Source organism: Eurosta solidaginis, chromosome 2 (assembly GCF_040869045.1).
Source record: "Eurosta solidaginis isolate ZX-2024a chromosome 2, ASM4086904v1, whole genome shotgun sequence".
NCBI lineage: Eukaryota > Metazoa > Arthropoda > Insecta > Diptera > Tephritidae > Eurosta > Eurosta solidaginis.
The window spans coordinates 152,875,670-152,902,541 of NC_090320.1; the positions used below are offsets into that span (position 1 = coordinate 152,875,670).

Here is a 26,872-nt window from a genome sequence, read left to right on the forward strand (position 1 = left end):
AATTTTTTTTTGTAGATTTAGTTATCTCTACATATAAAATAGGATGTATGTACGTACCAGCTCCGGCGAGATATTTGAACCTTTAAAGCTGATCTACAAACGGCAAAACCAATTCCCAGGTACAGGGAATAAACACGTAGCCATAAAACACACAAAAAGAAACGCGCAAGGTCAACAAGAGCACAGCAAAAGCAAAAAGGCGAAGATCACTGACTTCAACCTGCCACAACCTACCGCACCAGTCACCAAGGCATAAAAACAGGTACATACAAAGCAATCCTAATGTAGGTATAACCACACAGGAACGCTACACAAAACAACCCCATTTGGTAACATCTACGCCAATACCTGAATGTAATATAAATACTGCACAACTGATAACAAATCAGAACGATCAACGACACTTCACACTGGCAGCACAACAATCATCAACTATTCACCCTGTCGGAAAATCAACAACACAAAGCAGTTTAGTTATAACCGTACCAAGAACGGAGTTTTTTGACATTTGGGTTCAACATTCGAAGAAAACCAGATATAAAGAATTATTGAGTCTTGTTGTACTTAAGTACGATTTAAGCGAAGCAGCCGAGTATTCGATAAAAAGTTTAAGCTTACAAATATCGGCATATTCGTCGAAGCTGGATCAAAAGAGGAACACTTCTGGAAGATATAAGGAGCGATTTTTGAATAAAAACTCGGAGTGGCTTTCGGGTCCAGACTTCACATTTACAATAACGGTGGATTCAAAGTTGCCATCAGACCAACCCACCACTTCTTCAGGTAATCCCGGCCCAGGAAGACGAAAGAAGGACTTTGTTAGCTGCAGTGAAAAAACCAAACGGCGTCGGGTGGATGACCTCTTGCAATCTAGAAGTCCTGGTGAGTTACTTTATGCGGCAGAAGCATCAACGCGTATGTCCGGCAACAGAAATGTTGCTAATATTATAAAAAAAATCACAGAAAACCACTCAAATATCCGGCAAAAAGATGACATGTGGGCCAGATGCAAGATGCTTGAGCAATGTAGAAGCTTTAGCATACTACGTAGATATGAAGTCGACGACTGGAGCATCAAGGCAGGCCATAAGGTTTATCCATCATTTCATAGTCTAAGAAAAGCTAAGGCAGAATGCTATCCAAAAGAAATTGATGTGGGTGGAACACGTGCGGAAATTAAAGTCCAGTCCGTATTAGATAAAACTGTTGAGCGTTTAGTTTTAGCAAATCAAGAAGTTTTTGTTAGTTTATTACCTAAAAACTTGACGTATACTTTAATCAGCAAGTGGGGTTGCGATGGAACCTCTGGCCATAGCACATATAAGAAAAAGTTTACATGCAGTTCTGACACTGATGAGTTTTTGTGTATATTTTCTTTCGTTCCTCTTCAATGACAGGATGAAAAAGGTAACATTGTTTGGCAGAATCCTCGACCTTCTTCTAGCATGTATTGTCGTCCAATTAAATTTATTTTTTCTAACGAAACAAAAGATTCTGTTTTTGAAACGAACAAAGTTTTAGAGGAGATAAATGCGTTGTTGCCAACAAAGTACATGCTCGAAGAATACGAAGTTTCCGTAAGTCACAATATGCTTCTAACAATGATTGACGGAAAAGTTTGCAATGCTTTGACTGAAACTTCTTCCGCACAAGTGTGTTATATTTGTGGTGCCACTCCAAAAGATATGAATAATGAGTTACGGGACTTTACGCCTAACCGAGATAATCTTGGTTTTGGTTTGTCTACTCTCCATGCATGGATAAGATGTTTTTAATGCTTGCTTCACATAAGTTATCGCCTCGAAGTAAAAAAATGGCAGCTTAGGAATGAGGCAGATAAAGAGAGTGTAAAGCTACGTTCCAACGAAATCCAGAATAAATTTAAAAGTGTACTTGGATTGATAGTAGATAAACCAAAACGAGGTTTCGGCAATACCAATGACGGCAACACTGCTCGTAGGTTTTTCGAAAATTCTGAGGCTAGTGCTGAGATTACGGGAGTGGATGTAACGCTCATCAAAAGATTTGACACTCTCCTTCGCATTAGCATCTGGGTACAATATAAATATCCAAAGATTTGAAAAATTTGCGGTCGAGACTAAAAAACTATACATAGATCCTCTATCCATGGTTTAATATGCCTGTTAAAGTTCATAAAATCTTAGTGCATAGTACTGATATTATAAAATCAGCAATTTTACCTATTGGTCAACTTTCTGAGGAAGCCCGTAACAAAAATTTGAGACGATTCAGGGCTGATAAAACGCAAAAGCAGTCGCGTTAAGCCACGAATAGAGATCTTATGGATATGTTGCTTATAACATCGGATCCTTTAGTTGGCAGGTTTAGGGAGATACCTAAGAAACAATTTAAAATTCTGACTTCAGAAGTTTTAAATTTACTGTCCCCCGATAATGTTGAGGAGTCAATAAATACCCCAGTTGTTTCAAGCTTTCACAGTAGTGTTGCTGATGCTCATGACTATTCCACAAGTGACTCATCGAATGAAAGTGATGATTGCGAATAATAAAATAATTATAAAAGATAACCTACCCTATAACTTTTTGTTGTATCAGGTTTTATTTAATTTAAAAAGATTTTTAAAAGGGTTGTGGACGAATAAAATAAGCTACCCTGCAAAAATCGCGAGTACTCCATGCATGCATGTACGAAGTACTCGCTATGGACCAAGCGAGTGCTCCAAAATTAACCACAATTCATACAAAAAATAAGGTCCAATTAACATTGCAATGTCCTAGGACTGGACCATATACTCCAGCTCCGGATTACATCAGAGTAATCCATGGAGTACCCACAGTCCAATAAACATCGTGTAGTGATTACAATCGTTAAAAACGAGCAATGATCGGCTTACAATATGTTCTTGTATAAACATGAGTTGGTCCATTGCTGCATTACAGTGGAGTATAATGGTAAGTACTCCAGTGGACCACATGATCCAACGATTTTTGCAGGGTATATCTTTGCAAAAAAGAGCTTTATATCAATGGTATTTCATTTCCCAAGTGGGTTTATAACAGTACATAGGAAAAACTTCATATTAAAAAAAAGGGCGTGGCACCGCCCCTTTTATGACTAAGCAATTTCGGGAGCCATAACTCAAAGAAAAATTAACATATCGTAATGAAATTGTGTACACATATTTTCCTTATAGCAGAAAATATTTCTAGTAAAAATGGACGGGATCGGTTAAAGACCGCGGCAACTTAGATATAAAAGTTTAAAGGGTTTAAAAGGGTCATAGACTAGAATAATAAGCTATAAATTAGCAAAAAATAGTTTTGAATCAATGATATTTCACTTATCAAGTTTTATTGTAAGAGGAAATGGGGAGACATTTTTTTTTAAACGGGCGGTGCCACGTGTTTTGTAGAAAAGTAATTTATTTGAAATAAAATGTAGAATTGAAGCTCATGCTGAGTATATAATGTTCGGTTACAGCCGAACTTAGACACCTTGACTTGTTTTTTTTTAAATCTACGTTTTATCCTAAAAAAAAAATTTCTTAAAAAAAAATTCGTAAGCAGAAATTAAAAAACTCTGCTACTGGTTGAGCAACCGTGAGGTTGCCAAAATTGTTCTGATTTTATACTTAGGATAGGTTAGGTGGTAGCTGCCCTGATAAGGATAGCTCCTTGGACAACACGAAGGTCCGTTGTGATACCACATACCCAAAAATAACGGTGACTTAGATCTAGCTACTTAGAGAATCGTTGGGTAGCAACGATAAAGCGCCGAATGATACCAATCTAACTTTGGATATATCCTCGGGAGATCCAAGTAAGTCGCGACCGAAGTACTTTCGCCTAGTTCTGGCAAAAGCTGGACAATCAAGCATAAAGTGATTTGGTGATTCCACCTCATCATCCTCCATACAGCTGCAGCAGGATGGAGTTTCCAGTATATTGAGACGTACCGCATGGATACCCATGGGACAGTGCCCTGTCAAAACCACAATGACCATTGATAGGTGAGCCTTAGTGAACCCACTTATTTCAGCAGACCTCCTGCCATCCACTTTTGGCCAGAAAGATCTTGCTACCCTGGAAGACGTGGTATCCGCCCAACGTTTGCTGAGCTGATTCGAGGCCCAGCTATGGAGGAGCAATCCACAGGGGGCCAGCGGGATCCCGAAACCCCCACCACCATCTTCATACGAGTATTAAGCCGCTTCCATCCTTATGTAGACCTTCAATGAAGTCATCAGTTGTATGACCTGAGTGTGTTTTTAAAATTGCTTGATGATTAGGTAGAGATGCCTCGAAAATAAGTTTAAGCTGGCCCAACCCGCGATATTTTTTAAAATACAAATGTAATAAATTTAATTAACGGGTACTAAATTAGTATTAAATATTGTGCAATTTAGCACGGTCTCGTTTTTTGATTGTGCATATGAGTTGGGCTAGTTAAACTCATACAAGGGTAATAAGTTTATTTAACCGGTATTAAATTAGTATTAAATGTTGTGCAATTTAGTACGGTCTCGTTTTTTGATTGGGCTGAAAAGGTTGGGCTAGCTTAAGAGAAAAATTTGTTAGCTTCAGTATATCTGCATGTTCTATCTATCTATTAGTACTTATAAAGTATGTATATATCTATATATATAAAAATACTGTGTGTGTGTTTGTGCTCGCTATGGAAACGTACTTCCCACACTTCAATCATCAGCAAATGTTGGCTATAGGTTCCTTCGATCAACACGAAGGTTTTAGGCAAAAAATAATTTCGATATATAAAAGGGGCGTGGCACCTCCCATAAAAATTGAATATTTGGTACTGCATAACTCTAAACGTATACATGACAGAACATTGAAATTCAGTAAGGGGTTATATGAAGTCAATCCTTAACAACACCAAGAAAATAAGGATTTGGGAAGAAGGGGGCGTGGCACCTCCCATGCAATTGGAATATATCATACTGCATATCTCTGGATGTAGTAATGGTAGGATAATGAAAATTGGTATGGAGCTATATGACGTTAAGTCCTAACACCTCCAGTAAAATGTGGAATTGGGGAAAAGGGGCGTGGCACCTTCCCTACAAATGGGATTTTTCAGAACTATGGCTGCCGTACAAACTTAGGTTATTTTAACACCTAACGTTTGATTGCATTGTTAAGTTTGGCTGTTATTCCTTTTAGACGTGGTAATCTGCCGCCGTTAAAAAAATTTGTTAGCTTCAGTATATCTACATCTGCTATTAAAATAAAATTCTGTGTGTGTGTTCCCTATGGAAAAGTATTTCTAAAGCATTCACTCATTCATTCATTTGTACAAACATATATTTTGACTCGCTTTAGTATGTCTTGAGATACATTCACTCTTACATACATATTAATTCATTGGTACATACATATATTCCAACACGCGCTACGACAGTCTACTGTCACGTAACTTGAGACTTATTCTATTTCAATTTAATGCTGACTAATTGCTCACCACAAACCTTTGCATGCACACAATTTATTCCCACGACTCGTTTACACTTAACTTGCATTTTCCATACTCTATTCCGTTTTTGCTTAACTTGCATTTCCCACAACTAATTTTATTTATGCTTAGTTTGCGCTTCCCACCGAACTGAATATATATGTATCTATGCGGTTCGCTGGCAAAGCGTCTAATTATATTTTATACACTTAGTATGTAATAGAGATATACGCCGCCGATTTTAGTCGTTTTTCGCACGCCGCCGACGCCGATAAAGTTATCGGCGTAAACCTCTAGTATGTAAGTATGTATTAATATAAATATGTAGCTCATAAGAATTAACTGGAATAATTTTGTATGAATACGAATGTAACTTCACTAATAAAGACAATAATTGGTTGTACACTGACCAACTAACATCAATTCATATTTTGTTACTGTATGGCGATCCCGCCAGCTCGAGTATTATCAGCAGACTGCTGTTTAGAAGCAGACTGCTAAACTCTCGCAAAGGATCCTTCCAAACCTGCTTGATAATAGGCAGACTGCTATTTAAGAAACAGTCTGCTAAACATATCAAGCAGGAATAGTTTATTCCTGTTAGGATACTCACCACATTTTGCGCACTAGAGAAGATTCGATGTATCAACCCTGAGCTGGTTCATTCACAACTACTTTAAAGTCCTCCCGAGTCGGATGCACATATCAACTTAAACCACAATAGACGTATTATTTTCGAGGCATCTCTATCTACTTATATGCACAATCAAAAAACGAGACCGTACTAAATTGCACAACATTTAATACTAATTTAGTACCTGTTAATTAAATTTATTACCCTTGTATTTTAAAAAATATCGAGGTAGGGCTAGCTTAAGTTTAAAAGATAGCCCGACCCATATGCACAATCAAAAAAAACGAGATCGTACTTAATTGCACAACATTTAATACTAATTTAGTGCCGGTTAATTAAATTAATCACACTTGTATTTTAAAAAATATCGACATTTAATACTAATTTAGTACAGGTTAATTAAATTTATTACACTTGTATTTTAAAAAATATCGAGGGTTGGGCTAGCTTAAACATATGCACAATCAAAAAGCTTAAGTTTAAGCTAGCCCACCCATATGGGAAATCGAAAAACGAAAACTAAATTACACAATATTTAATGCCAATTTAATACTGGTTAATTAAAGCTATTACACTTGCATTTTAAAAAATATCGACCGTATTTATTTACAGCATATTTAATGCTAATTTAATACGGGTTAATTAAATTTATTACACTTGTTTCTTAAAAAATATCGAGAGTTCGCCTAGCTTAAGTTTAAGCTTCAACTTAAGCTAGCCCAACCCATACGCACAAACAAAAAAACGAGACTTTTTCATAAATTTTTGTGATCCAACATAAAAGAAAAAAATAATAATATTAACTTGTAACCAGGTACCCAAACTGTTATTGCTTTTACCATAAAAGAAAAATCGTTTCCCGATTTTTAATTTTTTAGTCCAATAAAAGTTTATAAAATTGTGGATCGACTCATCCAAATACAACAATTTTTTTGCATACAGAATCCTTCTGTTTCACCAGAAAGCGGTGTATGAAATTTCAACGCAATATCCCAACTGAACCAAACTTTATGGCCAAAAAACAGGTGCAAGATTACTGTGGAAAGGATAAGAAAAGGACTATGAGAGTCAGTTATGGTTTATCAATGACAATCTTTTATTATAATTAACAAAAATTTTGAAGTATCTCTACAGTTTTGAATTCCAAATATTAGGTAGAATCGAGTGGTAAAAATTTTTTCGGATGAGCCGTTCTACAGTTATAGGGTGGTACCTTTATTCGTCCTTAAAAAATAAAAGTCCGGGTTCAACTTTTGTTTTCGGACTTATAAAATAAAAGTCCAGATTTTACTTTTATTTGTGGACTTAAATACCAAAAAAAACAAAAAGGATGAATGATTCATCAGGAAAACGCTATGGGGATCCAGGGTAAACTTTCACCTAGGACTATTTTTTGACACGACCTTTTCGGGTCACAAGAAAAATAACTATTAAAATAAGTCCCTGCGACTACCGGATTTTACAAGCAATTTATAGAAATTAGGAAAATTGTTAAAAATGGGGTATTCCATAATGAAAAAGTATCAAAGTACGAAATTTCACAAAAAGTGTATCAAAACCGTAACGCTGGTTGGAAAAATAATAGAACTATAACAGACCGTTGTCTGTTGTTCTCGTTTTGAATGCTCCGTAAGGTACCTTGTTAGAGTTTTTGACAAGAAGTTTGGCATCTGTCAATCTCTGAGCTATTGTTTGGCTTAAAAATAAAAAAATAAATGTAAGGCGCGATAACCTCCGAAGAGATCTAAGGCCGAGCTTCTTTTCCAATTTGCGTCGAGCTACTCTTGATTTTCCCTACAAATTGGCCGGACGGGACATACATGATTTTATGCCGACTCCGAACGGCATCTGCAAGGCAGATGAGTTTTCACTGAGAGCTTTTCATGGCAGAAATACACCCGTAACGCTTGCCAAACACTGCCGAGGGGCGACCCCGCTTAGAAAAATTTTCTTCTAATTGAAAAACCTTATTTCTAAAATTTTTGATGTTGCTTTGCCCGGGGTTTGAACCCAGGGCATCCGGTGTGGTAGACGGACCACGCTACCATCACACCACGGTGGATCGCCATGACGCATTGCATGCAACAACATCACAAACATGCTTCGTTTGTTTCTATTATTATTTTTTCCTGCCTAAATATTGACTCATTCACCTTTTTCGCGCAGAGAATAAGATAAAATACTGGAATACTATGTCTTGCCAAAGAACAATAATTAACTGCTATTTATACAGAGTGAATCAATCCAATTAAAGATGTATTCCTTAAAATATTATATCAATTATTTAATATTTGTGAATAGGTTCAAGCCTAAAAATGAAATTTTTTGTGTATTGCATATATTACTAAATCAATTTTTGTTCAAAATTTAGATTGTACAAGTCTTCGTGAAAAAGCTTGCACATAACACATACAGTTCTCAAAAAAACAAAAAAATGGTGGGCGGTGACCAAAGCCCTGTTTAATGTATTTGACAGGGACGATTTTTTCTGACAGAATTTTGTCGCTACTCTGATTTACTGGGTGTGGGAACGCTGTGATAAAATACGAACTTTGATTTAGAAGAGACAAATAGAGTCCTTTCCCCGCGTTTTACATAATTTGGCACTAAATAGCTACATGATTTAGCAGCGCCATCTATGTTTGAAAAAGCCTTATCATTGGTAGTGTCGAAACGAAGCAAATTATCTGGCTCAAATTATCTCGCACAAATTATCTGGCTAAATGAAGGTGTGTCCAAACTAAAAATTAGAACTTAGTTGTGTGTCCAAATTAAAAATTGGATCCTAAAGAAATTATCTGCCCCGCAAATTTCACCATTTCAGGAATCCAGGACGTTTAAAAATATTCGAAGCATTTACAATTTATTACGAACAACGTACCTACTTAAATAATTTTATTGAAGTTTTTTTTTAGCTTTTACGAATGTTATATATGTATATTCCAATAAAACAAGGGCTAAAAATTTCATTTTATAGAAAAATGGGATGTACATATACAATGTACACCAAGATAATTCGATATAAAACTTTGAAAACAAATACAAAACACCATTCATTGTATTATTTTTATTACTGATAAAAAAGAACTTATAAATAAAACTGTAACAAAATAAAAAAAAATTTAAGTATGCTTCTTGCTATCTATACATCAAGTTGTAGGTCTGCTCGAGTATACAAAAAGTGCATATTCATAATTTCCAAAAAATCCCCAAAATGTGGAGTAAGGGGCCAAAACCTCTTTTTCATAGATCTAATCATATACATAAGTATTGTTTATAACCTTATTACTGTCCGGTCGGTATTTCATTAGCATTAAACGTGATCCCCAACGTTCGATATTTTTCAAATACATGTGTAATAAATTTAATTAACCGGCACTAAATTAGTATTAAATGTTGTGCAATTAAGTACGGTCTCGTTTTTTGATTTTGTATATGTGCATTTAAAATACAGGAGTAATAAATTTAATTAACCGGTACTAAATTAGTATTAAATGTTGTGCAATTAAGTACGGTCTTGTTTTTTGATTGTGCTTATGGGTTGGGCCATCTATGTTTGAAAAAGCCCTATCATTGGTAGTGTCGAAACAAAGGAAATTATCTGGCTCAAATTATCTCGCACAAATTATCTGGCTAAATGAAGGTGTGTCCGAACTAAAAATTAGAACTTAGTTGTGTGTCCAAATTAAAAATTGGATCCTAAAGAAATTATCTGCCCCGCAAATTTCACCATTTCACGAATCCAGGACGTTTAAAAATATTCGAAGCATTTACAATTTATTACGAACAACGTACCTACTTAAATAGTTTTATTGGAGTTTTTTTTAGCTTTTACGAATGTTATATATGTATATTCCAATAAAACAAGGGCTAAAAATTTCATTTTATAGAAAAATGGGATGTACATATACAATGTACACCAAGATAATTCGATATAAAACTTTGAAAACAAATACAAAACACCATTCATTGTATTATTTTTATTACTGATAAAAAAGAACTTATAAATAAAACTGTAACAAAATAAAAAAAAATTTAAGTATGCTTCTTGCTATCTATACATCAAGTTGTAGGTCTGCTCGAGTATACAAAAAGTGCATATCCATAATTTCCAAAAAATCCCCAAAATTTGGAGTAAGGGGCCAAAACCTCTTTTTCATAGATCTAATCATATACATTAGTATTGTTTATAACCTTATTACTGTCCGGTCGGTATTTCATTAGCATTAAACGTGATCCCCAACGTTCGATATTTTTTCAAATACAAGTGTAATAAATTTAATTAACCGGCACTAAATTAGTATTAAATGTTGTGCAATTAAGTACGGTCTCGTTTTTTGATTTTGCATATGTGCATTTAAAATACAGGTGTAATAAATTTAATTAACCGGTACTAAATTAGTATTAAATGTTGTGCAATTAAGTACGGTCTTGTTTTTTGATTGTGCTTATGGGTTGGGCTATTTTAAACTTAAGCTAGTCCTACCCTCGATATTTTTTAAAATACAAGTGTAATAAATTTAATTAACCCGTACTAAATTAGTATTTAATATTCTGCAATTTAGTGCGGTCTCGTTTCTTGATTGTGCATATGGGTGGGCTATCTTAAACTTAAGCTAGCCCACCCTTGATATTTTTTAAAATACAAGTGTAATAAATTTAATTAACCGGTACTAAATTAGTATTAAATTTTCTGCAATTTAGTACGGTCTCGTTTTTTGATTGTGCAATTATTTCACCAGGAATTTCCCCCCTTTAATCTTAATTTCATACAAAAGTTTTAGAGTGTAGCGTGCGCTTGGGTCCCGGGAAAAGCAACACCAAAAATTTAGAAACAAGTTTTTTAATTTAGGAAATAGTTTTACTAAGCGGGATTGCCCCTGGGCAGAGATTTGCAAAAACTCAGTGTATTTTTGCCATGAAAACCTTCTTAGTGAAAACTCATCTGCAGATGCCGTTCGGAGTCGGCGTAAAACATGTAGGTTCCGTCGCGCTAATTTTTGGGAAAATTTAAAAAGAGCACGACGCAAATTGAAAGAGAAGCTCAGCATCTCTTCGGTTATTGCGCCTTCCATATTATATATTTTTCTTTAATCATAAATATATATTTCGAAATACATTTTAGGCCATATTTTAGAAAAATTGCGACTGTTTGTTACTTTTGGCTCTTATTTCTTTATTTTTCCTAACAAATGAAATTTTACTTTTTCTTTGAAAGTTTCGTCCACAAATACATAACGAGAATCAACATTTTTGTGAAATAAGTGAACCAAGGGTTCGCAAAACAAAGTTTGCGTGTATCTATTGCGATAGAAAATTCTGAAAAGTAGAATTTTCAGACAAAGCAATACCATCCCAAACTCATTTATTTTGGAGGGAAGGCTGGTGTTTTTGTCTTGTGCGAAATTAAAGAGTTGCGTGCAAAAAAGGATGTTTTCTTAATTTGGTTTCGAGATTTTTCAGGTGATATAGCATTTTTGTTGATTTAGTTTTTCAACATTTTCTTAATATATAGTATATTTCATATATAACCTTTAAATGCATATGTTGAAAAAATCCGTTTTTCGCAGTTTTAGGAGCAATAAAATAAATTGAGTATAGATGCTACCTTTTTGCATATAACGTAGAAGCAATAGTGGTATGGTAATGACATTTTTTTACACGCTTCTTGCACCGAACTCCTCAATTCTTGTACTTTCATCTTCCTATAAAGTTTCGTCAGTTTTCCAAGCTTGGAATCCAGGACAAAAGAATGTAGTGTAATTGAAAACACTTCCAAAGTTTTGATGTTACTTTGCCCAGGACTGGAACCCAGGACCTTCGGTGTGGTGGGTGGAGCACGCTATCCGCACATCCGCTATCCGGCAGCCGTCCGACTTCTCAATATCTTGTACAAGGCTTTTCATGTAGGGCCACTCCTCCAGATGACCAGTTATGTACATATATCCCGATCCATCAAAGGCTGAGAGTTGGAAGGCACTTCCCACTTATAGCAACTGCAACGTCATCTGCGTACGCTGTAAGTTTGACGGGTGCCTCATCGAACCGCCTGGGCAGTTGGTTGTTAACCAGCGTCCACAGCACAGGTGATAATACCCCGCCCTGCGACGTGCCTTTGTTCACTGATTACGTGGCCTTATACAACCCCCATTGTGAAGTAATCTTCTTGCAATACACCATAAACCGGGTCTAATTTTGAAATATATTTTCCAGAAATCACTTATAAATAAAAATTAAAATTTTCCAAAATTTTTTTTGTGTTGCCCCTTATGCCTCCGATGTCTCTTTTCAAGCAACACACCCACCCTCTGCACCCTTTTCTTCGCCAATCAGAGCACCTTTCTTCGTCAATCAGCGCAACGACACTGCGTACTACACTGCACTACAAAATTTTTCTGACAAATACTTTTGGTTTTATCAATAACTGGTCGAAATTATGTAACTAAATTCTAATTTATGTAGGTTGCAGATATTTTAACTGTAAAAGGTGGTACGGGCGCCATAATCGAATATCACGGAAGTGGTGTTAATTCAATATCTTGTACTGGTATGGCAACAATCTGCAATATGGGAGCTGAGATTGGTGCAACTACTTCGGTGTTTCCTTTTAATGATCGTATGGCTACATATTTGAAATCTACCAATCGGGGTGCCATTGCAAATGAAGCAAATAAATATAAAAGCCATCTTTTTAGTCCCGATGGAAATTGTGAATACGATGAACTAATTGAAATAAATTTAGATAAATTGGAGCCACATGTTAATGGTCCGTTCACACCTGATTTGGCTCATCCAATAAGTAAATTGGGTGCAAATGCAAAGAAAAATGGTTATCCCATAGACATTAAAGTCGGCCTTATTGGCTCTTGTACCAATTCTTCATACGAAGATATGGGTCGTTGTGCCAATATTGCTAAAGATGCAATGAACCACGGTCTCAGATCAAAAATACCGTTTAATGTCACCCCCGGCTCTGAGCAGATTCGTGCGACTATTGAAAGAGACGGTATCGGGGAAGTTTTTCAAAAATTCGGGGGTACAGTTTTAGCAAATGCCTGTGGTCCTTGCATTGGGCAATGGGATCGTAAAGATATTAAAAAAGGCGATAAAAACACCATTGTAACGTCGTACAATCGTAACTTCACTGGAAGAAATGATGCAAATCCTTCAACGCATGCGTTTGTTACCAGGTGAGTAAAGATTTCGTATTAAAAAGTACTGTGGCTATTTATCTTGCGGTAAGTCGGCCAAGTCCTCATTTTATATTGTTATACGATTTTAAGATATACATACATTCGCATTAATCTCCAAAGTTTTTAAAAAGCGTCGCAGTCGAAAATTTGGAAATCGCGCGATTTCTTATTCCAAGCTTTATCTCAAAAAAAGTCCTAATATCGTGTTATAATAAAATGTATTTATTTATTTATTTATTTAATAACACAGTGGCAGTACATATAAGACAATGGTCTTTCAAAAGTACATCAGCTTAAATTAATTACCATAAAATGGCTAACATCGATTAAAACTATAATTAAATGATGTTATATCTAACAAGAAAAATTACATGCATTAATAAAAAAAGTGTATAATAAGATTAGATAAAAGAGATAGAGAGAAGGATAGAAGAGGGGTTAACTAAGACAGACAGAATTGAAGTAGTTATAATCGCACTCACTAACACGACTTAAGGTACTTGAGGATGGTTGCCTTGTAGTTACTCCTATTCAGCACAGATCTAACAGTCTCAGGAATGTTGTTCCAGAGCCTGGCAGCACTTATGAAAAACCGTCTGGATGATATCAAGTAGTTATATTTTGGTACATTCAGATTGTGAAGTTTTAGGGGTTTCGTCGGATTTAACTTTTCATACAGATACTTTGAGGATTTCCATATTAGTAATTTAAATATGTACATGCAGTTTCTGGAAGCAAGAAAATCATGTATATTACAACCTAGAATCTCATTCCTCCAAAGGGATATTTGATCAAACTTTTTCAGATCGTAAACATAACGGGTAACATTATTGGGGCAGAAGTTGAGTCAAGCTTGCTGTAGACAAGTTCGGCGTATGTTATATGAGGAATGATAAGCTGTATAACTAATTTACGCCTGGTTTCTAACGGTGTAAATGAAGCAGATATTCTCAGTATACGCAGAACGCAGTATACACTGCTTACAATACTATTAATGTGATCGGAGCAGGTCAACGTAGAGTTGATGACAAAACCTAAATTTCTAATTTTGTTTGTGAACTGCTGAGCACTACTGCCAATAAACAATTCTGGAATATTCTCGAGACTCACTACACTATTACATATTGGCAACACAAACGACTTAGACGCATTTAGGCATAATCTGTTATCACTTGCTCCTTGCGATATAGCAGACAAATCACAATTTACCTTAGAACATAAATCCTCAACAAGACCAAATCGGTTATACAAGTACACTTGAATGTCATCGGCATATGAGAAAACATCATTGACAAATAGACTGAACAAAAGAGGCCCTAGAACAGACCCCTGCGGAACACCAGCTGACACCGCCTTAAAATTAGAATATGCGTTGTTTCCCTTTGCCTTTTGTACTCTGCCACTATGTTAGTTCATCATAAGATTTAGGGAGTTGCCCGAAATACTAAAATAATTTTCAAGCTTTATATGTAAAGTATTATGGTCAACCATGTCAAATACTTAAGAGAAGTCCAAAAGGCATGCAGGCGTTAAGGACCCATCATCAAACTTTACTCTTACATCGTCAAGGGCTTTTATCATCGCCGTGGAGCAACTGTGCTTTGGCTTGAAACGACTCTAGTGGCGGTAATAAATTGTGGCGCTCAGTACATGATGCAATTTGTGCTGCCATCAAATATTCACATACTTTCGCCAGCGCTGGTAATATACTCATCGGCCTATAGTCTCCAGGAGGAGGCGTACTTTTCTTGGCCACTGGAAGTATTACCGACTTTTTCCACTCGGCTGGAAAACATGATGTCGTAAAGCAGTGATTGATAATGTGGGCAATGGTGTGCAGGATGAATGACCCTCACTTACTCCTGCAAATTGGAATTTGTTTTCAAACACATCACGGGCTCTAAGAATAATGGAGGTTTTTGGAGACCTTTCATTGCTTCTTCCAACCGTAAATAAAAAAAAAAAAAAAAATGTAAGGCGCGATAACCTCCGAAGAGATCTAAGGCCGAGCTTCTCTTCCAATTTGCGTCGTGCTCCTCTTGATTTTCCCTACAAATTGGCCGGACGGGACCTACATGTTTTATGCCGACTCCGAACGGCATCTGCAAAGCAGATGAGTTTTCACTGAGAGCTTTTCATGGCAGAAATACACCCGGAGTGCTTGCCAAACACTGCCGAGGGGCGACCCCGCTTAGAAAAATTTTCTTCTAATTGAAAAATCTTATTTCTAAAATTTTGATGTTGCTTTGCCCGGGAGTTGAACCCAGGGCATACGGTGTGATAGGCGGAGCACGCTACCCATCACACCACGGTGGCCACCGCCACCAACCGTAAATACATTATTTAAAATCTCAGGGTCAATGCCACAATATGGCTTTGAGCTACCATGTACTTTCAAGTTTTTCAGGTTCTGCCGTAGATTTTTTGAAGCAAGCAACGGATCAAGTTTAGCACTACAGTACCTTCTTCTTTCTTGCCTTATAAGAATTGTAACTTTGTTTCTGGCAGCTTTATATTGGGACCAAGCATCCTCTGTCATTATCCTCCTCCGTTTCCGGTATCATTTATTCCGCATGGTGATAGATGAGAGCACTTTTGTATTGAACCAGGGACAAGATGGGTTGTTTCAAGTCTTACGAAGAGGAACATATTTCTCATATATATCAGTCAACTTTTCATTAAAATTTTTTATCCTTTCATCTACAGAACAACAGAACCAGCTTTCATTCCAATCCACAGTTGTTAGACTTTGATACAACATATTTACATCTATCGACTAAAATCACGATACATAAAACTTTCTTGAACAGGAGCACGACATCCGCAGTACAGAATATTAGGTCATGGTCAGAAACAGAATATTTGGCCCATATTAGAGGTTATGAAATAATCTAAGAGGCTTAGATTTGCATTTTAGCAAATCTCGTAGGTACTACTTCATTTACTATGGAAATACCCGCTGCAGTTACATGTTATATTGCTTACAGGAAAAGGAGTAATTTGAATTCACTTTAAAATCACCACAAATAACAAAAAATTCGTAGTCAATAACAAACATGGATACTTATATGCTTTTTACACCATCAGAAACTTCCGCTATAATAAACTCAAGCTATAATATATATATATATATATAATAAACTCCGCTATAATTGCCCAAGCAATACGATTTAGCTATAACACGTATTTTTATCGACGATTTACAATATATTGCCACACCTCCTCCTTGTTGGGTAAACCTGTCATGGCGAATAAGGTTTTAGTTATGAATGCTATGGAAAGAACCCGGAATAGTAGGGCTAAACCAGGTTTCCGATACACAAACTACGTCAACTTGGGAACCCTCAAAGTCATGTCTAACGTAGTCCAGTTTATCACCATTAAGACTCCGAGCATCAAAATGTACTACATTGAAACCAAGTAACTTACTTAATTGGCGCTTAACCGTTTAAACGGTTATGACCGTCCAACAAGGCGCGCCAGTCGCTCCTTCTGTCTGCCAACCAGCGCCAATCCACCTGGTCCTTCCAACGGAGTGGCGGCTGCCCTCTACCTCTGGTTCCATAGGCGGGTTCCGATAGAAACACTTTCTTGGCGGGAGCGTCATCTTTCATTCACATAACATGGCGTAGCCAGCGCAGCCGCTGCGTTAAATCTTCTTCGGTACTCGCCACCGCCAACGCGTAGAGGTCCATAAATCTTTCGAAGAACTTTTCTCTCGAACACTCCCAGAGCCGCTGCATCTGCTGTTGTCATGGTCCATGCTTCTGACCCATATAGCAGGACGGGTACGATAAGTGACTTGTATGGTATGATTTTCGTTTGCCGAGAGAGGACTTTACTTTTCAATTGCCTACCTAGTCCAAAAGAGCCTTTATTGGCAAGAGTGATTCTTCACTGGATTTCAGAGCTGATGTTGTTCCTAGTGTTGATGTTGGTTCACAAACGAAGTCTTTTACTATTTCGAAATTATGGCTGCCAATAGTAGCGTGGTTGCCAAGGCGCATATGCGCTGACTCTTTGCTCGATGACAGCAAGTACTTCGTTTTGTCCTCATTCACCATCAAACCCATCTTTACCGCTTCTTTTTCCAGTTTGGAGTAAGCAGAACTAAGGGCGCGGGTGTTTAGGCAGATGATATCAATGTCATCAGCATACGCCAGTAATTGCACGCTTTTATAGAATATTATTCCAGAGCGGTTAAGTTATGCAGCTAGTATAATTTTCTCCAGCATCAAATTAAAGAAATCGCACAATAGGGGGTTGTCCTGTCTGAAACCTCGTTTAGTTTCGAACGGTTCGGAGAGGTCCTTCCCAATTCTGACTGAGCGGATGGTATTGCTCAACGTCATTTTGCACAGCCGTGTAAGTTTTGCGGAGAAACCAAATTCAGACATAGCGGCATATAGGCAGCTCCTTTTCGTGCTGTTGAAGGCGGCTTTAAAATCTACGAAGAGGTGATGTGTGTCGATTCTTTTTTCGCGGGTTTTTTCCAAGATTTGGCCCATTGCGAAAAATCTGGTCGATGGTAGATTTACGAGGTCTGAAGCCGCACTGATAAGGTCCAACCAGTTGGTCCACGGTGGGCTTCAATCTTTCGCACAATACACTTGACAGGACCTTATATACGGTATTAAGAAGGCTGATTCCGCGATTGTTGGTGCAATTTCCAGTATCCATCTTCTTGTGGACTGGGCAAAGAACACTTAGATTCCAATCGTCGGGCATGCACTCGTCTGCCCATATTTTGCGAATAAGCTGATGCATGCGCCTTACCAACTCCTCGCCGCCGTATTTGAATAGCTCGGCAGGCAATCCATCAGCGCCCGCGGCCTTGTTGAGATGCTACGTATTATTAATACTTGTTGTTGAGACCAAGTGACTGCTTGCGCGGAGATGACTCCTTAAGCCCCTGGGCGGTGTTAGCTCATCAATCAGATGTCTGTTAGGATGCCCAGGTTTCTGGGTATTCAACAGGAACTGTTTGGTTGGCATTTCATATCTCTCCCTGATGGGGAGTATTCTCGCCTCATTATGCTGATGGTGTTCTTGGGACATTAGAAGGCAACCCTTGGCGGTTCTGAGGGCAGTATTTTGGCAGGCCTTTAGCGTCTTCCAGTGGGTAGTCTTTAGGCTTGGCGACCATATCGGGGAAGCGTAGCATGCAATCGGCTAGGCAATTGCTTTGTAAGTAGTAATGAGCGTTTCTTTACCTTTTCCTCAAGTACTGACAGCAAAAGATTTGAGGATTTTATTACGGCTTTGGATTTGCTGTACAATTGCGGCTGCATTCTCACCAAAATGTAGATCCTGATTAAACGTCACACCCAAGATTTTGGGGTGTAGGACAGTCGGCAGCGTAGTGCCATTGACGTCGATGTTCAAAATGGTCAACATTTCTCCAGTTTCTTCACCTCGCGAAACCTGACATTATCACCGAATATATCATCGGCGACCTTATTCACATTCGCCTTCCCTCTTTTCTCTTCCTTCTAGTACTTCTTATCCATCCCTTATTCCCAGTTCCAGTTACAGTCCCAGTTACAGTCCCAGTCCCTGTCCCAGCACCAATCCCAGTCGGTCCTTGGTCCATTTCTTCTCGGAAAAGAAGTATCGTAAATAGTAATCTAAGCAAAGAGCTATCTATATAAAAAATTTCAGGCAAACTGAACCGGGATTATATCTTGTTCGAATAGAGCGGTCCCTGGTCCACTTCCCGGAAAGAAAATTCACTGGAACACTCATCTTGCGCAACCAATCTAAAAGTCTTTTATCAAATATCAACTAAAACTTAAGCCTGCCCTGCCATCTGGCGTACGCAGTGCAAATATCCACAATAATGCTATAGTACAAAAAGATTTCTTTGTGTGCTCACAATCGATTATTTTTAACAAATTATTTTAATAAAATATAGCTAAACAAAAGCACTACGACCAAAATTGCCCAAAGCTCGCTAATAGCCTGAATCTCCATCTTTACAACCAAAACTTTATTTATAGATTTGGATTTCAAATAAGAGCGAAAAAGGGACCCGTACATAAAAACAGCAATTAGAAATAATATATACAATTGCGGCTGCATGCTCACCAAAATGTAGATCACCCAAGATTTTGGGGTGTGGGACACTCGCTAGCGTAGTGCCATTGACATCAATGTTCAAAATGGTGGAGATTTGGGACGTTTCTCCAGTTTATTCACTAAGCGAAACCTGACATTATCGCCGAATAAATCATCGGCGACCTTATTTACATTCGTCTTCCCTCTTTTATCTTCCTTCTAGTTCTTCTTCTCCATCCCTTATTCCCAGTTCCAGTTACAGTCCCTGTCCCAGCACCAATCCCAGTCGGTCCTTGGTCAATTTCTTCCCGGAAAAGAAGTATCGTAAATAGTAATCTAGGCAAAGAGCTATCTATATACAATATTTCAATATTGTGACAAATATTAGCAACACTAAGGGATACTATCATCTCTAAGGCGATGTTAAGCAGTGACTTGTATGCACATCAATAGATCAATCATTATGTCTACACATATGTACGTACACGCAGCGGAGAAGAAACGCACAAACACGTGCAGATATCTTATCTGAGATGCTCCCAAAAGTATGCAATTATAATTGTGGAAGTGTCGCTCCCAAATACACGCGCATATGAGAAGCTAAACACGTGCGTCTGTAGTTATAATTTTATAGCAGTAACTAAGTAAATTCTGGAAGCGCCTAGAAGATGCAACGAGGAAATCCCAGAGTATAAAAGGCAGCAACAGTAGAGGCGCGACAATCAGTTTGATTTAAGACGCTATCTGGCGAGCACAGCTGTTGAAGAATGAAATCATTTGCTTTTTGAAATTAGAGCTTTTCTACAATCAGTATTTCACAATTTTTTCTTCATACGAGAATTATGCTTTAAATTTTTTAATTCTGCAATCATGCTGAGAAATAAGGATTTCATTCAGCACCGCATATTGAAAAGAATGCTAAATCAAACTGCAGAAATAAATATACTGAAATCAATGAGTGCACTCAGGTGATTTCACATTTTTGGTGTGTGAAGTCATGCACCACCAGTACCACTCACTTATTGCAAAAATGCTCAAATACTCCCTAAAATAGTACGAAAAAATTTAAGTTCATTTTTATGAAAGTTGAAATTTAAAAATTTATTAAAAAAATGTTTATGACAGGTGACAGGTGATTCAGGATAAGAATAGTTGAAACAACTTGTCAATTGCGTTAAACATGACAATTTGAAAAAGCGCAATGTAAAACAGAAAAAAAGTATATTTTTGGCAGGTTGAACATTCCTGTCTTTCATACTAACTTCTTTTTTCCCAATAAACAATGGAACAAAATATCTGAAAGAAAGAAAATGTTAATTCTCAATTTGATTATCTGTCTTTTTCATCATTTGAGAAAAAACTTGTTCAGAAAGTTAACTCAAACATTAATTTGCAGCTTGTTTTTTGTTTAAGAAACATTAGAGACGGGCATTTCGGAAAATATTTGAACTTTGGCCGATCTATTGTAGGCCACTTTGCATACAGTCCTATCGTCGTTTATTTTAAACCTCTATAAACAAAATTTCTATCATCATTATTATATTGCCCAAGATATCGAGAATAGAACTACATATATAGTTTGTATAAAGTAAAAACTTACCCAATCTAATAGCACTTAAATTATTAATGGAATAGAACCCCACACGCAAATTTTTATGTATATGTATATTTATATCTCTGAAGGCAATGATGCGAGGGTAATAATACCTGGCAGCTAGATGAAAAACATTACTACTATAACATTTAAAAAAAACAGGCGGGATTGGGAAAGCGGATGAGGCATTTCCCCTAAAGAATGTATTTCCATATCGCTTAACTCCTTGACCGATAAATCCACATTACTGAAACTTCGAATAGCTGCTAATCTTGTTATTGCTGAAAAGTTAACTAAATCCAACTGAATTTTTTACATCCTACCCCAGTGAAGCGACATCACTGCAATTTATAGCAGTTGCTTTTGTTGCTAATATTTCACTTTTAGGAAAAGTGGGAAACCTTGCAAATGGAAATGTGTACCCACAGAACTCTATCATAGTGTCTTGAATGTATATATAAATACTGTTGTGCGAACACTTTCGAGAGAAAAGACAGTTTGTGAAAAAATCCATCTAAAAGGACTTACTCAACTAATAGAGAATTTGAAAAAGAGTGCTTCAATAAAATTAACTGATTGAAATGAATTTTAAAGGTACTTTCTATTTGGAACAAAGCTTCAATACAACACCAAAATTATTATTTCATTATTGCTTTATAGGAAGGCATTTAGATACAAAAAGATAGTTGGTTTTCTTGGAGTTTCGGATTTCATAGTTAATGTTACAACATTTTCATTTAAAAATTCATTATATAATTAATGAAGTTCATAAAAGCACCAAGAAAATGCAAATTATTATTTCTGCAAAGTTTGCGGCACAAGATAATATGGCTTTTTAAAAAATTTAAACATATTTGGTTGGGTGAAATATTTTTGAAAATTTGAGAAAGCATTTTATTTTGATTATATTCGAAGTGCTTTCTCTTTTAATTTTTTTTGTTAAAAACGCTATATTTAAAAAGTTAAATTGTGGTTCCATTAAACTTCTGTGTAAAATTGGTGTTACTGTGATTTTGGTGTACTTGAAAACTAAATAACGTAGGAGATTTAAGAATAAAGTTAGCTCTCAAATGAATTCTAAATTAACATTGATACAAATGCTTTTATTGGGTTGTCAAATAATTAAAATTTTTTATATTTAATTTGTTGTTTTGTTTTTGACAGTAAAATAACATGACCGTTCTCCTGCTATCACAGTGTAGCAAATTCGACAAATATTTAAAATAAAAAACAGCTTGTAGTAGATCAAAATGGTGGAAGGTGGAACTTTGTAACTTGTAACGATCGATAGTATTGACGGTTTATTTTTTGTTTTGAAACTATCGAAGGACATAGATTAATCAAAACTACCAAAAAATGTCCCTTCCTCCAAGTCTCAAAAGGTGCACCGCAAATTATCTGGTAGGTAAGTATCGGTGCAATTCAGGAACGCAACATCTAAACCAAGAATAATTAAACAACAAACTTCTACATATAGAAGCTCCTTTCGCAAATAGAAGGAGTTACCATTGTATCCTCCGGCGACGAATTCACGATAATGGCCACAGATATCGGTCCAACCATCGATGAGCTATGTAATAAAATAAACAACTACCTCCCTGATCTCTTATTACAACATGGACACGGCAAATGTCGACCGTATTGGACATCCACGCAGATGGCGTCACGCTACCGACAGTCTTACACCCGAAAATACTGAGTGTGACGTTCGATCAGGATCGCGAAAATGCATCCGCAATTGTACTTTAATTCAGAGCCGTAATAAAGTCCTCAAATCTCTTCCCGGCAGCACTTGGGGTAGGGATAAATAGACGCTCATTACCACTTACAAAGCAGTTGACCGGCCGCTTGCATGCTACGCCTCCCCGATACGGTCGCCAAGCGTAAAGGATACTCAGTTGAAGAATCTACAGGCCTGTAAAAACACTGTTTTCAGAATCGTTGTTAGGGAGAGAAACGAAATGCTGAATAAACAGTGTCTGCTGAATACCAGAAACCTGGGCAACCCAACAGAACGGATTAAAGAGGCCCCGCCTTCCAGGGGTTTAAGAAATCATCTCCGCAAATATTATGAGGAAATACGGCACCTGAGAACTCAGGGGTATGTAGAAGAAAAACATAAACAGGTCCTCAGAGATATTACAAAAAGTCGTCGGACCTCTATGCCAGAAATTTCCCGGACCCCTTTCTTAAAGATAAATATCCTGAAGTCGCAAAAGAGGAAACAATCTTGTAGGGAGACGCGCGCCACTCTAGCTCAACATCGATATGGATACTGTAACAGGTTAATAAACTCTTACCTACTCAGAATCAACCGCGACATACAAAATGTATGTCCTGCCTGCAACCTGTCCCCACATAACACCAACCATGTTGTTGTTGTTGTTGTTGTTGTTGTTGTAGCGATAAGGTTGCTCCCCGAAGGCTTTGGGGAGTGTTATCGATGTGATGGTCCTTTGCCGGATACAGATCCGGTACGCTCCGGTAACACAGCACCATTAAGGTGCTAGCCCGACCATCTCGGGAACGATTTATGTGGCCACATTAAACCTTCAGGCCATCCCCTCCCTCCCCATCCCCAAGTTCCATGAGGAGCTTGGGGTCGCCAGAGCCTCGCCTGTTAGTGAAACAGGATTCGCCGCGGATAGGTGAGGTTGACAATTGGGTTTGGAGAAGCTATATATTGCGCTGGCAACCTGAAGGGTTGCGCTACACACCCCTTGAATCTGGTATTTTAGTCGCCTCTTACGACAGGCATACCTGCCGCGGGTATATTCTAACCCCCTTACCCGCTAAGGGGGGTGCACCACCCATCTCTTTAATTGCAATGTGGAACCAACGCCTCTAATACCCCTTTCACTATATCCATCTCTGTTGAAATTGCAGGTTTCTTAGGACTCCCGTTAAAGGATATTGATGACAATTTTTGAGTGGTCGCACCTGCTGGATGGGGCGAAGCACTGCTACAACAACATCGATGGTTTTGTGTACAATCGTTAGTATCACAAGTTCATTCTAGCGGCAATTTTTACACATGATGGTATGTTAACACGAACAAATATATAAATGCGAATTTCTTAATAATTAATAATGAATGCCGGTTAGCTAAAGTGGTCCCTTGAGTAGCTTATAAAATTTACAACAGTAATAAAATGTATTGGAGGACGAAAATAGACGAATTTCGCCTGACGTTAATCGGTCACTCCAATAAACATTTTTTGTAAGTCATAAATTAAACTAAAATTTTCGCTTTCCCTTTGATTCATAAAATTAAACACATGTGTGATTCACGGTATTAAAAATATAATTATATTGACATAAACATATATATAGTGGGTCCTCAGATTTATTCCACATCCAATGTAGCACACTCCAAAACTTTCATTTTATGTATCGTATCACCCCGAATTTGTTTAGACTTTGTTCTATAATGAAACACTGTGCATTGCTTCTTGACATCAACCGCTTCGAATTTTTAAATGCTTTTTTCTACACTTTCACTGCAAGAACACCATAAAAATGCACTTTATAAAATACACATTTTATGTGGCAATTGATTTCCGTTAACATCCTTAAAAAATAATGCTTAATTTAGTAGAAATCAGTAAAGAACTTTAATAAAATACAACATGTCAAAACATTGATTCAGAGTCACCATAGTTATTGAATACGGAAGCCAATTTTGAACCTTATGACTAAATATTATTTTGTTGTAGGTAATATTATATTCCAATTTAGTTTTTTGAATTTTTTGTCTCTGGAGTTCGTATGTCTGATTTCTTCCAATCGGAATAGAAGCACATTTTATTGGGTTTAATTCATTTGAAGCAAAATCCACCGAATAAAACTTTTTAGAATCAAACAGAAGGTTTTAAATGAAATATGGCAGTCCGGTTACTTATAACTATTTTGACAACTTCAAACCAATCACAGGTATGTTAACCATCAAAAGTACGAAAGTATCAACCCTGAAAACGAAAATTTCAATGGAACTGAATGAAAAGGTGATTGCAGTCAACAAATTTTGCAATCACTCGTAAGTGGGAGTGCTCTCGATGCACTCACAATCAAGCTGAATGCTTTTTTTCCAGTCATGCAATCACCAACGGAATTTTTGAATGGAAAACATGAAATCGCATTCAAACATGGCTTATACATATATTTGAATTCAACTCATATTTGTAAAATGAATCAGTCTTGATTTATAACTGTATTGATTGAATCATTTTACAGCTCTGCTGGCGAGCAATAGTAGTGTTATTTTGAAAGTACTTTAATAAAGGCCATTTTGCATTATTGAATAGTGGAGTTATTTATTCAACAGTTTAGTTATTCGAACGTTAGCAGAAGATTGCAAATAAGGGGAATTGCAGTAAATTCGTTAAAATTGGTGTCATAAGAGGAATTGTTGAATAAATTCCAGAGTTGCAGAGCACAACAAGGACATGGCGAAGTTAAGTGAATTAAGGATCCAACAACTGAAAAAGGAGTTGGAAGCCCGTAGATTGAATATAACCGGCAATAAGATCGAACTTCAAGCACGGCTACGAAAGGTAATGGAGTTGGAAGGAATTGATGTGGACGAGTATGTCTTTTATCCTGATGTGGAAGAGCCAGCGACTAAAATGAAGGAGAAGGTAGAGACTCCGAATCCATTGGCAAGTGTTGACACTAACGCGATACTAGAAGGTTTGAAACAAATATCAACCGAAATGTCAACTGAACTGGCAGAACAGAAGACAAGTATAACATCCCAACTAGAATCCCAGGAGAACCGTATAACATCTAAGATGGAAACTCAACTGGAAGAACAGAAGACATATGTGACATCTCAGTTGGCTGAGCAATTGAAAGCACAAGAGGGCCGCATATCCTCGCAGCTGGAGGCACAGGAAGCAAGGGTATCATCAAAACTTGAATCGCAGGATGCAAAAATCGCACAATTTCAGACAGAAGTCGATGATTTAAAAGGTCGTATGGAGCAATTACAACTAAATCGCCCGGCTGTTTCAGCAAGCAATCCAAAGGTAAAACTCCATCTTTCCAGGTCTTTAAGCTTCAATTTGAGAAGACATCAGCAGTGAACAACTGGAATGCTGAAGATAAAGTTACTGCACTGTTCGTGGCATTGAAAGGGCTGCAGCTGAAATCTTACAGACTATTCCAGAGTACGAAAGGAACAGTTATGAAGCATTGATGGCCGCTGTGGACAGACGTTATGGAAGCAAGCATAGAAAACAGATATACCAAATTGAGTTGCAAAACCGTAACCAAAGAGCAAATGAGACTTTGCAGGAGTTTGCCTTGGATGTTGAAAGACTGGCACATTTAGCGAATGCGGACGTACCCGTGGAATATACCGAAAGGGTAAAAATCCAGAGCTTTATAAATGGCATACGGGACGTGGAAACGAAGCGAGCGATATACGCAAACCCAAAACCTACATTCACAGAAACGGTATCACATGCTCTGATTCAGGAAACAGCGTCGCTTCTGTGTAAGCCAGTTTTCAAAGCACGCCGTGTGGAAGTAGGCCAGAGTGGGTAGACGCAATATTGGAGGCGCTGAAAGGATCGCAAAAGCGGAGTGAAAGAGTTATCAAATGCTTCAAATGCGGGAAGCCCGGTCACATTGCACGTCATTGCGATCTTGGTCCTGGTAGTTCCAACTTGGGTGGCTTTAAACGCAAAGCTGGAGGAGATGAGCAAGAGCGTGCCAGATGTAAAGATCGAGAGCTAGCTCCAGCTGTTTAATGTCGTGTGATATATATCTCGCAAATTGGAAGAAAATCGAGCAGTCTTGCCGTCAAAGGAAAGCTAGATGGCAAGGAGCGTGTACTGACTGTAGATACGGGCGCATCTCACTCCTTAATCCGATCTGATTTGGTCAATAGGAGAGTAAAGCCATTACCTGGAGCAAGGTTGCGTACGGTCACTGGCGAGT

At 37.4% G+C, this 26,872-nt stretch overlaps 1 protein-coding gene across 2 annotated transcripts in view; it reads left to right on the plus strand.

Annotated features, from left to right (window-relative positions):
• The window catches only part of mAcon1 (Mitochondrial aconitase 1), a 182,101-nt gene that overhangs the window by 133,845 nt on the left and 21,384 nt on the right, over positions 1-26,872 (plus strand). For both annotated transcript variants that reach the window (XM_067766339.1, XM_067766340.1), the window contains exon 3: positions 12,548-13,275. In XM_067766339.1, the coding sequence (XP_067622440.1) occupies positions 12,548-13,275 (728 nt within the window). The remainder of the gene's footprint in view (positions 1-12,547; positions 13,276-26,872) is intronic.